We start from the raw sequence: 13,757 nt of genomic DNA, 5'->3' as shown, positions 1-13,757 counted from the left end.
TGTGTATTTCTTTAAAAATAGGCAAAATGTTTCTACTGGGTTTTACAGAAGCAAACTTCTATGTGCTAGGCAAAGATGTAAGCCTTAACCTTAACTACTATACTATTTCCATAATGCTAGTAAGGGAAAGAATATAGAAGTTCTTGATGGAAAAAAGAAGACAATGCATATTTGCATGTTGATGCTTTAATTTTGCAACTATAAATTTAACAACTTGTGTGGGTAGGTATGTATAAGTAAACACACACAAACACATGTATAAGTATGTATATAGCATTTACTCACAGAAAGGAAAGTGATTGGCCATTGCTTTCCAGAAGTTGGGATGGTGATAGAAACAAGAGAGTTGTCCCAGGAAATACAGTATGTGGGAGCCTACAGTCCAGATTAAGTATTTTGCTAGCTGTTGCCAGTGTCTGAGACCAGGCAGGATTTTCTTAGAGTCAAGCCAGCAGGAGCAAAGGACAAGAGCATCTTAAATGTGGTTTATATTCTCATTATCTAGAAGGGTTGGGGCTCCAGACCTCAGAATTCCCAGCATGGGATAGTCTGACCTTATTTACATACAATTCTTATTGGTTTTTCTGCTATTAGCAATGTTGGCAGATTGATCATAAAGATACAGTAAAGAGTAATAGAGATGTTTTGTAAAATACTATAACACTGGTGGCCTTTCCACTGTTTTTCTTATTAACTGTATGAGAACCTTCAAGAAATCTACTTTCAGAAAAAAGAAATATCCCTGGGAAGAAGAATCCCATTAGTACTTCACAGCCTGCATGCATGAGAACTTCCCGCATTCAGAAAAGATGTATTATGGAATTAGCTGTCTCACAGCAATAATGACTGGTAATTGCTTGTAATTGCACCCCTGACCTCTATTCTAAACCAGTCAACTTACTACAATACATTCAAACAATAATCATTTACAAGACGTATTAGCAGAAGAAAACCAGAATAGGTCAGACGTTCTGATTTAATTATCCCTGATTTACAAAATGGAAGACTTAAGTAATATAAGGTCCACCATGTGCAATAATGCAGTTCAAAATTTCCATATACACACAGTCTTTAGCATGGAATTAATGGCAACAACTAGAGTTGTAAGCATATAAAACTATTATGTTCATGTTTGCTCATGATTGCAGTTAAAGAAAAGTTAACTCTTCTTGGGATTTCTGTAACCTGTAGCACATTATATCAAGATTCTTACTGCTGTGATTTTGATAATTTACAACTCCAAGCCTTAATCAAAATACAACAAGAGTCCCCTTACTGGGACACTATGTTTGACTGCTAGGCCATAAGATGGGTGGGTAAAACAAGGAAAGGCAAAATATGTTATCCAAATAGTGTTGGATTTCAATTTCCATAATCCTTCAAGATTGGTCACAATGAGTGATGGTATTGGAGTCCAACAATATTTGAAAGAGGACAAATGATGCTCCTAAGTGGGGGGGGGGGAAAGGATGTCCTGTATTGAAAGAAAGACACATGACCAGGAAAATACCTCTGCACCTCCTTTGCTGCTCCTTGTGTGAGATTGTGAGGCTTCTTGGAAAGGAATGGAAGAAGGAACAGACATAAATCACCAAGAGATGGTGGATAATGAAAGAATAAATTAAACTGCATGATAACCTGAATGCAAAATTTTAAAGAAACATTTGCAGTGGACCAATGGGAAGAATCATGAGAAAAAGTTAATAAAATTTATTCCAGTTATAATTTATGGAAAAATTGATATAAAATGTTTTACAGATGAAACATAAATCTGTAAAGACTTATCGAAACATATCACTTAAGGTAGTTATATTTTTTTTTAAAAACCCCAAAATAGAAAGAAATATATAGCAAAATATTCCAAAACTTCTTGAAAATGGGACTGAAATTCATAAATATTTTAATTAGATATAATTCCAGAAAGCATGAATGAAAATTTTCATAATTCAAATATAGATGGATAGATAGATGATAGATAGATAGATAGATAGATAGATAGATAGATAGATAGATAAGATAGATAGATAGAAGAGCAAATTTGACACAATATAGAGCCTTGGTGGAGCAGTGGGCTAATGCCTCCTTAAGTAACACCAGCTGCCTGCAATTAGTGCAGGTTCGAGTCCCACCAGGCTCAAGGTTGACTCAGCCTTCCATCCTTCCGAGGTAGGTAAAATGAGGACCCAGATTGTTGGGGGCAATTAAGCTGACTTTGTAATAATGCCGCTTGGGGGTGTGTGTGAAAGCCCTAATAAGCAGGCATATACATAGAATGAAGGCTACTGCTAAGCTTGTAAGCCGCCCTGAGTCTTCGGAGAAGGGCGGGATATAAATAGAATTTAAAAAAAACAATGCTGGAAAAGAAAAAAAAAGAGTGTGTCTTGCTGACAATAATAGATTAGCAGACTAAAATTGGGGAATATGTTGCAATGGCAAAATTTAATGGTAGATATCCATAATATTTAGGCATTTGGAATATGATTTCTAGGACTTAAACAGAAGCCAGCAGCAAACCTTAATGTATAATGTAAAGTACAGTGTCTAATCTGCAGTTGATGGTTAGGGACACAAACAGAAGTGAAGGGGAAGACACATTTATTGGATATCTTTTCATAATTCATATGTAGCAAGTCATAATTTTATTTTGTCTAATTCCTTTCCTTATTCTCTTCTGTGTATCTTTTTAAATAATAAAATAAGAAATAGAAAAAAGGAGAGATTGGGTGAGTCTTTGACAGCTTATCTCATAAATGACACCTTCATTAAGGTGGAAAGAAGCATCAAAGGTGTTACTCTAATGAGCTCACTATAAATAAGCCTGGGAAATTCCTCTTCCAGTTTTTAAGATTCTGTACTTAGTGGGCTCCAAGATCACCACAGATGGGGACTGCAGCCAAGAAATTAAAAGACACTTGCTCCTGGGGAGGAAAGCTATGGCAAATTTACACAGCATACTAAACATCACCCTGCCAACAAAAGTGCGTATAGTCAAGGCCATGGTTTTCCCAGTTGCAATATATGGCTGTGAAAGTTTGACCATAAAAAGGCTGAGCTCCGAAGAATAGAGGCCTTTGAACTATGGTGCTGGAGAAGACTCCTGCGAGTCCCTTGGACTGCAAGGCATTCAAACCAGTCAGTCCTAGAGGAGATCAACCCTGACTGCTCTTTAGAAGGCCAGATCCTGAAGTTGAAACTCAAATACTTTGGCCACCTAATGAGCAGGAAGGACTCACTGGAGAAGAATGTGCTGGGGAAAATTGAGGGCAATAGAAGAAGGGGACATCAAAGAATGAGGTGGTTGGATGGAGTCACTGAAGCAATAGGCGTGAGCTTAAATGGACTCCAGAAAATGGTAGAGGACAGGAAGTCCTGGAGGAATGTTGTCCACGGGGTCGCAATGTTGGACATGACTTCACAACTAACAACAACACTTAGTGCAGATGAGACATCTCAATGTCTTGTTCTTGCTTCCTTCCCTCACTGGGCTTTGAGGAAAGGTCTGGCTGCAAAGGAAAAAAGTACTGATGACTCTGAGAAGGTCCATAAGACACCAAGAGAGACCTTAGAAGCACTGTGGCAACAAAGGCAGCTAGAAACATGGCCAGTGAGTGGGAGAGGAATGTGGCAGGGGCACTTCTAGCATTGAGGCATCCTAGAAGAACACTTGGCATTAAAGCCATGACCTCGGTGAAGTGAATAACCACCCAGAGTAGCCAATACTCTCAGGAGGCGTGCCAAGTCATGGGCTCTGGTGAGCAGGAATGATGACACAAAGCTGAGTACAGGAAAACTCATTCTTTTATTCTTGCTGGAACTGTACTGGAGCTTGGGCCGCAACCAGCCACAATATATAGCCTAGCCCCCAGGTGGCAGCCAGTAGGTTTGAACCTATGCTTGCCGCCTGGGGCTGACCAATTGCAGAACCGGAGACAGCCTGTCTGGGTTGTTGGAGAGCCATTAGCTCCTTCAGCAACGCATGTGGTATAACACCACAAGCCCAATACATAACACCCCTCCCTTCTTAGATCAGACTATGACACCCTTTAAATAGTCTTAACAACTGTCGAGACTTATTAATCACTCCCAACAACCGTAATGAAATAATAAATAAATAATACTTATAAATTTGTTGTGGCTACAATGACATTAAACAACGTCTGAACAGGCTTACCAATGCAGTAAGGACTACAATGAGATTAAACAACATCTCATGAACATGCTTACAAAGAAGTACTGGCAGTTTCAAAATGCCCAAGTTTCTGTAGGTAGTGGTACAAGTTTCACAACACTATACATCACTTTATTTTACAATATAGTCTGTGAGGTACATAGGAGGCTTGTGTGGCCTAGAGGAATGTCTTGGAGTTCCCCTCACTTTGTGGTCTACCAACTTACCCAGTGGGCTGGGTAGACCCATGTCCCCTTGTGCTCCAGTGTCAAGGGGAATTGAAACGCTCTGGCTGGCCTCACCAGGTTGGCCCACCTCAGAGTCAGTCTGTTCTGCAGAGTAGCTACAGCGGTTGCTGAGGTACGGCTGGCTCGCTTGGTCAGGGGTTCCATGTTGCATTTCCATGCTTGCCGGTTCATCCTCAGATTCCACTTCTGCTGATAAGGGGAAACCCTGGGGGTTCCAGTGTGGGCTGGCTTGGCTACCAGTTTGAGGACCTTGGGAGGGACTTATGCCACAGTCCTCACTTAGTGACCGTTCTGGAAACCTTTTCCTGAGTTGGTCGATGTATCTTCTGACCAGTCACCCTCTCTCCAACCCCACTTCATAAGATAGGGGTCCAGATGCCTTGGTTATTTGACCAGTAACCCATAAATTCCCTGGCCCATAGTTTCTAGCCCAAACCCAATCACCCATGTGCAGCCCCCTCGGGGGTTTTGGTCGAGTGGCTTCTGCTGCCACTCTGTCTGGATGCAACCTGTCCAGTTTAGTAATTAAATGACTTCCCCAACATAGTTCAGCAAGACTTTTACCTGTAGCAGTGCAGGGTGTAGAATGCTGGCAGAGTAAAAACTCTGCCAATCTGTGATGCCAGTCACCTGTGACAATACACTTGAGTGCCTCCTTTGTTGTCCTCACCATGCGTTGGCTTGTCCATTTGAAGAAGGATGAAATGGTGCAGACGTTGCATGTCTGATGAGGTTAGCTCTAAGAAAGGCCTGAAATTCAGCAGCAGTGAATTTGGCCCCATTATCAGAAACTAAGACATCAGGCAACCCATGTGTTGCAAAGAGTTTTCTCAGCACCAGGATGGTCCTAGCAGTAGTCATATTAGGAACTGGAATTACTTCCAGCCATTTTGAGTGGCTATCCAGTACTATCAGGAAAAGCTGTCCCTGAAAAGGCCCAGCGTAGTCTATGTGAATCCTAGACCAGGGAGTATGCGTTTCCTCCCACCTGTGAATTGGGGCCTGAGGCATTTCAGGCCTAGATTGCTGGCATGTATAACAACCATGAACTTGATCCTCTATAGCCTTATCAAGGCCAGGTCACCAGAGGTAGCTGCTAGCTAAAGGTTTCATTTTGACAATGCCCGGGTGGCCTTCATTTAAAGAGTGTAAGACCCTGTTTCTTAATGAAGTGGGAATTATGACTCTGTTCCCACATAAAATGCAGCCCTTATATGTAGACAGCTCATGTCTCCTGACAAAATAACTTTGAAATTCAGAGCCTGGACTTTTTTCCAATCAGCCCGTGTATACCCATGACAACACTCTACTCAGAATTTTATCTGTGGCAGTTTCAGCAACAATATCCCCTGCATGGAGGGGAAACTAAGGTAAGTCCTGTATGGACAGTATTCTAGCAGCAGGAGCTGGATCAGGATCCATTAGTGGCCGTGGTAGTCTGCTGAGGCCATCTGCATCACCCATTTCCTTCCCTGGTTTATGAATTTACTTAAAATTGTATGCAGACAAAAAATAGACCATCTCAACATTCTTGGAGATAGTATGTGGGGGGTTTGTTTGTTTGTTGTGAACAATCCCAACAAAGGTTTGTGGTCAGTGTAGACAGTGAAATCCCTGCCATATAAATAATCATGAAATTTCTTAACTCCAGCAACTATGGCCAAGGCTTCTTTATCAATCTGTGCATAGTTGCACTCAGCAGAGGATAAGGTCCTAGAGTAAAATGCATAGGAACCTGTTTCCCATTGTTCTCTATGTGACTTAAGACTGCCCCCACCCCATAGGGAGATGCATCACATGCAAGACATACAGCTTTAGACTCCATGTAATGAGTTACAGTGGACTTTTTTTGTGTAAGTTAGTCCATTTCCAAGGGGCTTTTTTATCAAGCAGCCTTTGGAGCGGCTCTGCTATTGCTGCCTTATGAGGTAGGAATGTGTGATAAAAATTTAGGAGGCCCAAAAATGCTTGCAGCTCTCCTTTTGATTTTGGCCTAGGAGCCATTTTGATGGCCTTCACTTTAGAATCAGCGGGGTGAATACCATTAGCATCGATGCCAAACCTCAAGAATTCTGTTGATGAGACCCCAATACTACATTTGTTCTTCTTTAATTTGAGGCTCGCTTCGCGAAGCCTCTGCAAAACAGCCCTGAGCCTTCTGGCCAACACTTCTGAGGATTCCCCAGCAATAAGAACATTGATTTCGGGTTCTTCATCTTCTGACGATTCTCCGACACATTTGGCAACCTCAAGATGGACGGAATCTTCAACTTTTGAAGGTTTGGTGGGCTGCACTGTCTGCACTGCACCCCGGGCAGCTTCGTTGGCCATGACATCGTCCTGTGCCTTGGAGAATGTGAGATTGGGTCTAGAAATAGTCTCTGCTGAAGGGTTCTGTCCCAAAGGCCACAGACGAGCTGGTCTCTTAGTCATTCTTCTAAATTTGAGAACTTGCAAAGGCGTGCAGCCTGCCTTAGGCCCGCCATAAACTCTGAAGCTGTCTCCCCAGGTAGATGCACTCTTTGGTCATATTTGAAATGCCACGCCATCTCCGACATCTTGGGCTGGAAGTGCATGGTCAGCTTCTTCTTAAGGTCTGCATATGATACTGCTTCGATGGCCGTTGGCGCGAAAAGGTTCTCTGCTAGGTCGAAAGTTGCTGGGCCACACAGGCAAAGCAATGTGGCGGCCTTTAGGCCTTCCTCTGCAATTTGATTTGCTCTTAGGTAGTTCTCTACTTGTGAGAGGTAAGACGGCCATTCTTCTGGATACTTCACATCAAACTCTCTTAGTTTGCCGACCTTCGGCATCTTCCTTAGATTCCTGCATTCTTCGGATCTTGCTTCGAGGCTCAGGGAATGCGTCTTCTGAGCACGCGGCCACTAGCATGGCTTACTAGCCAACCTAGAGAGGGGGGGAATGCCTCTTCCCTCCAGCATGTACTGCCGACCCCTCGTTGACTTCAGCCCTTTAAATGGCGAAGCAGGATCCCATCCTCGTTGCCACTGTTAAGTCGTGGGCTCTGGTGAGCAGGAATGATGACACGAAGCTAAGTACAGGAAAACTCATTCTTTTATTCTTGCTGGAACTGTACTGGAGCTTGGGCTGCAACCAGCCATAATATATAGCCTAGCCCCTAGGTGGCAGCCAATAGGTTTGAACCTACGCTTGCCGCCTGGGGCTGACCAATTGCAGGACCAGGCCTTTCTGGGTTGCTGGATAGCCGTTAGCTCCTTCAGCAATGCACGTGGTGTAACACCACAAGCCCAATACATAACACCAAGTTTAAGGAGGTCTGAAACATTGGCATTGCAGCCTATCAGAGAGGTTGGCATCCCAATTCAAGAAGGTGAAATGACACCTAGAGCACTGCCAAGCATTACTGGATAGTTCAATTGCAAGAGGAGCAATAAGGATCACCACCACCACCACCCCTCCAAGTAGCAGCAGATCAAGCCATCGCACCAAACCTGGACACAATTAATGTCAGCTGCTAAGTGAGACAATCTAGACACTGAAATAACTTTGTCTAGGCGTGACCAAAGGGAAGAAGAAAGGGTAGATAAAGTTGAAAAGCATAGAATAGAGGGGGGGGGACAAAATAAAAATGTAATATGGAGGATATAGGATACAGGACAGAGCAAAGAAATCACAGGATCAATACAGGAATAATAGAAACACGAGAAATGTTGAAGAACAAGGTAGAAGCACTATAAAGCAGCGCGGATGAGACTGGGTGAGATCTGAACCTCTCTTCAGTCCTAAATATTTTTTCCACCTGTATAAGCTACCCAAAGTATTTTTTTCCCTTGTAGAGAGGGGGAAGGGAAATTCTATCCCACCCTCTAAAAACAGCGGGGACTGACTAACCAGGGAAGTTTAAAACGCTGAAAGAATAACCTGATTCTAACTGGATTTCTATCTTTCTAAAATTTGAGGACTAAAAGATTTCTTATTCTTATTGAAGATTTGGGTTTTTACTTACAAAAAAAGAAGTAAAATTGGAAAAAAGGATTATAAAAATTTTGGACTTAAAATAAAACTTAAACAGTATGGGCAACATCTTGTGGCTAAACCTGATATTACAACTTGTTATTGTCTAAAAGAGGCTTTGCTTGAAGCCCACACTATAGGTAAGACTTTTGCAACCTTGGCAAATATCAGCTGTGAGAAGCTCAGCTGTGTTCTATACTTAGTGAGAAAATTATTTTCATTCTCTGATTGTAAAGCTTTTAATTTAACATACCACTAACGGAACATGGATGAAAATCAGGAACAGATTCTCTTTATGTTGAAAGCAATTTATGAAACTATTCTTACTTATTTCTTATTTCATCAGAAGCTACAGAAAAGAACAAGATGTCAACCTAGATATACAAACCCAAACTTTAATTACAACTAAAGAATCAACTACACAGAATATAATAGAAGAAGTGGAACAATTAAATACTATGATAGAAGATTCAACTGATCAACAAACACAGTTAACGGAAAACCCAGAAAAGGGACAACACTGAAAATGGAAAAGGCACTCTATATAAACCAGAAAAAACCTGAGGATCAAGAAGAAGAACAGACCGAAGGGAAGATAAACATTTCAGGACAACTATGTCGAGATGGAAAAATAGAGAGATGATTTGTTAGCCCTTCCCAAAAAATGGCGACTCGATGGCCTCTTTTATCTCAAACTATATAATAACAGAGGGAGATCTATTTGATGACTTAAAAGCACAGTTATGGAAGGCAAGTTGGCAAAGAAAGAAAGCTAGAATAAGGCTGAAGAAAATTGGGGTTTTGATTTATTAGTGAGGATTAAAATAGAATATACTCAAATAGACAAGATGTGTACTGTGAATACTAGATTTTGTTATGAACTGAGATAAAGAAAACTTTGGTCATTTAAAACTTGGAAGTATAGATATTAAAAGTTAAATCTGAATATTGATTTGTTTATAAATGTTGAATGTAAAAGTAATTAAGATGTATATAAACTAAAAATCTATTGATAAATTTAATAAACATGTTTTTACTTAGCTGATATAATAAGAACTGTACTAGCTTAAATATGAGATAGTAGGCATTAAGAGAAAGAGAAAGGAAGTATTTGATGTTGAAACAAAAGAAATTTTGGTTACTAAATTTAAGACATTTGGAAATTAATAGAAAATACGAATGTTATACTGTATTATTAATTAGATGGTGTAAGACAGTGAGACACTGAATATATTCAAATACTTAAAACTTGGAAAGTATAAATATTAAATGTTAAACTTAAATATTAATAGAAAACTAAAAATTGGGAAAAACTAATAAGGACATTGATTGTCTATAAAGACTGAATGTTAAAATAACCAGGATATGTATAAGTGAAAAACTATTGATAAATGTAAGAATGTTATTTTTATTTAATTGATATAATAAGAATTGAATTAGTTTAAACATGAGACAGTAAATGCTAAGGGGAAAAGAGAGGAAATATTTAATGTGGTATTTCAGACTTGTACTAAAGATACATGTATGTCATTGAAATATTGATTAATTCAGCAGCCACGTTGCTTTTTAAATACTTAAATTTAAATTGGAAAATCAATAAAACATTAAAAAAATAAAAAAAAAATAAAAACATTTGCCGGAAACTGTTCTAGCTGTTTGGTGAGTAGGACTTTCTGAAGCAACTGGTTGCAATTTGAAACTTTTTTACTATCCTGTGCATTAAACATTGATCACCAGAGACTTTGGCATATCCCACAGGGACTTCAAAAGATGTAACTGCATTGTAATTTTTAATCTGACAAAAGAGGGGAAATGTTAAAATACCTACCTAGAAAGTAATCCCATTAACATTAAATGTAACGAATTAAATGTAAATGAAATTATTTTCTGTTTTTGTCACCAATTCTCCTTGGAGTATGCCCCCGTACATGTCACTTGAGGCAATGTCCTCCCCCCTTGCAAAATATACACTTCTCATAGACACCAAATTGCCTAAAAGGGAAAATCTCTCAAACGCTGACATCCAATGAAGGACATACCTACTAAGGAGTGATCACATTATTAAATAGACAATGCAAAATATTTTCCTGATGTGCTTTGCTAACATTTTTAGAATGTGGGCAGTCAGAAAAAATAATACCCAAGCCAATTAGTAAAGCTTATCAGAGGTATTTAGATTGCTCAAAGTATATAGTTTTACCTACACGAGCTTCAAAACTGGTAAGTGGCATCAAGTAAAGAGGACATTAAGATTCTCTGTAAGGATCTTGTCACAGAGAACAGTGACCAGCCTAGCAATACTTTAGAGGTACCTGAACTACAACTCTAAATTTCCCTGCTAGCATCAGAGCTTTAATCATAAAACAGCTGGAGAACTTCCCTTTTATTTCTCACCTGTACACTGGCAAGTCCTGTTGAAGAACTTCAGGGGCCATTGTTCCCGATCATCCACATTATGGAGAGTGTAGGGCCCACTCCAGGGCCTTCTGTCTACCTGTACCTCCTGACAGGTGCCCCTGCCTTGCTGTGAACCGCACACATTATTCGGATTCAACCCCAAAGCTGGGCAGCACTCCTTGGATTGCAGCTTTTCTACAGTCATGCACACCCGTGGAAATTGGGCCTTTGTCTCCGGAAGCCCAACAAGGCTCAGATATGCAAAAAGTGTCAGGCAAAGCAACCTCTCACCTGGCAGTAGGAATGCCATCAAGATCTCGTTTCCAGAGCCTGCAAAACTCTGCTGTGGTTCTGAATGCAAGATAGGTGAAGAGATTGTCATTAGCCGTGTACAGCTGATGAACAAGCCCCATTTGAACTGACCCAAGAAACTATTTTTCCTTCTCACTGCAATTCGTTTAACCTCGGGGGGGGGGGTGTCTTTGCTTAATCCAAGATTCCCAGGATTGAATGTGGTTAATAGGCAAGCAATTTAGCTCTTTGTTGTTTGCCAAGAGGCCATAAATTAAGGTTTTATACGTGGGGGTCAGTAAACCCTAATTAAAAGGATTAGTCTTTTGAAAACCCTTATGATTAGCACATGACATTAGGAGCAAAAAGAAACCCATGGAATGCTGGTGGGGTGGGGGGAAAGTGCTGGGTGATGGAGACAAAACATCTTTGATTTCCACTGCTTCATCTTTTCTTCTGCTCAGTGATTTGTGAGAACGTAGCCTTAGACTTCATGCTGTGGCCTGAGGGGGTGCAATTTTCTTTGAGACTTTTGTAATGGATTGAAAAATCTAGACCTCCAAACAGATGTAATTTGGATATTATAAATTACTCTGAACACTTTAAAGGGATCATGAACTAACACATGGCAGAAGACTTTGAAAGACCCCCCTTCAGCCAGTCACTTCCAAGCCTATGTGGAGATCAGCTGGGAAGAAGACTGCAGGGGATCCACTGGTGGCTTTGCGTAACCACCTTTTGGGCATCTCTGTCCCAATTAGGAAACTCTTTTCTGGGCCCCCATGCTGCGTTTGTTCATATAAAAGGGAGATATGCCTCTGATCCTAAGCATCTGTGGATGAAAAGTACACCAGGTCCCAATTCTTAGATTGCCTGCCAGTTTGCTTCTTGGTAGTTTTGAAAAACAATTGTTATGCATTTCCTGTTTTAAAATACTTTTAGTTTTATTATGATGAATTAATTTGAGATTTGTTTTATTGTTTTCTTGTAAATCATGCTGGGCAGCCCTAAGAGAAAAAGCAGTATAGAAATAAGTTAATGAGATCAATAATTACAGTGGTAATGCCTCTGCAAGGATCCTAAGATCATCCTGAGGGTCCTTCTGTTCTGTAACGGCCAAGTATATTTAAAAAGTAAACAGTCCTGAATTTAAATAAAGTCAGAGTATATTCAAATGATATTTTTGATTGTCTTCCTGATTACTTTTAATGTGAAATAGACAAAAAAATCTTTCATAGCATCTGTAGGGGCAGTGGGGAAAAAAATCAAGATGGCAGCAACTGCAAACTTATTATTATGATTTGAGGTTGGAAAGAAAGAAAGTCAAGATGTAATTTTAGAGATGGGGTCTAATTTTTGATTATATTTATACCTGCTGTAAAGAAGACTGAAATTATACCTTTTTCTCTCTCTAATTTACTGCATCGGCTACTCTTTTCTATACTTTGTCTTTTTTTTCTTTTAGTTTTTCTTTTTTTCCTTTTTTGCTCTATTTTATTTTGTATGTCTGTATTGTTTTTAAAATTTTCAATAAAGTTTTAAAGATAGCTAGACAGGCACACACACACACACACACACCCAAACATATATACACATACACATACACATACACATACACATACATGACATATACCAGTGGGGAGCATGGTTAAAGTCCTGCATGTTGATGTTTGGGTCATGGTTTCAGAGATATTTTCTTACCAGATTCCTCAATGTCTTCAGTAATGGCAGAGCTTCTAATGTAGCGGTGGGAAAATAAGAGTCAATCCTCATCTTTTTTCTGCCTTATTAAATTTATGGGTTCCAGTAACCAGCTGCTGGGGCTGCTCCGACTTCTTGGGTGGCCTTTAGGGGATGTTGAGTTAAGCCAGAAGCGTTGAGGTCAAGACTCTGTTACAAATCAGGAGCTTATTTCAGAAGCTGCTAATGGGTCACTATTTTGGCTCCTCCTCAATTGATACAGCATATGGCACATCTAGCTATACTATAGATGACCTTCAGAAAAGTTTTATGACACTTGTATGATGTCATAAAATGCTCTATGTTAATTTTTGTATCATAAAATGTTGTATAAAAGTTGCTAAATTTCAGTCCCATAGGTTCAGGATTTTGGTCACTTTAGCCCATTGGGGGTACCTTGGTTTAAAAATTGTTGCCCTACAAAGCACACTTCGCCCAGAAACAAGAGGTTTAGCAGTATATAAATAGGTGAGGAATAACCTCCACCAGCTCAAAGTGGGCAGGAGCAGGCAGAATTCCTTTTAATTTTTATGCATATTTTAATTTTACTTTATTCCTGCACAGTATTTTATTTTTATTCTATTCATTTTTATGTTTTATTTTGTATTTTATCAGTTTGGTACCAATAGGAATATTTTCTTAAAAGAAAATGTCAAAACCTGTTATGGGTTACAGTTATGGTACTCTTTTTTTATTTTGAGGGGGAAAAGAAGAAGAAATAGAAAGCAAGGACAACTACAAAAATAATGTGCCTTTGTGGAGTGTAAAAGATAGAGACCAGTACAGGCTCTTTATTAACATTTAAATAAAGAATTGAACTAACTTTATTATGTTAATTAGGTTAAAAATGGTCATCACCTGGTTTCTTTAGTTTTAGAACATGTCTTACTTCTTGCTATACACTAAATAAAATAAAATTA

The 13,757-nt window shown here is 39.6% G+C and overlaps 1 protein-coding gene across 1 annotated transcript in view; it reads right to left on the bottom strand.

Annotated features, from left to right (window-relative positions):
- Positions 1–11,188, bottom strand: part of DCT (dopachrome tautomerase) — a gene marked incomplete at both ends in the record, with an annotated part of 37,514 nt that extends 26,326 nt beyond the window's left edge. Inside the window, one exon of the mRNA XM_081326402.1 lies at positions 10,804–11,188. Within this exon, the coding sequence (XP_081182528.1) occupies positions 10,804–11,188 (385 nt within the window). The remainder of the gene's footprint in view (positions 1–10,803) is intronic.
- Positions 11,189–13,757: the final 2,569 nt, after the last annotated feature.

Source organism: Vipera berus (genome assembly GCF_964194415.1).
Source record: "Vipera berus genome assembly, chromosome: 4".
Taxonomy (NCBI): Eukaryota; Metazoa; Chordata; class Lepidosauria; order Squamata; family Viperidae; genus Vipera; species Vipera berus.
This window is presented reverse-complemented; position numbering and strand designations above follow the sequence as displayed.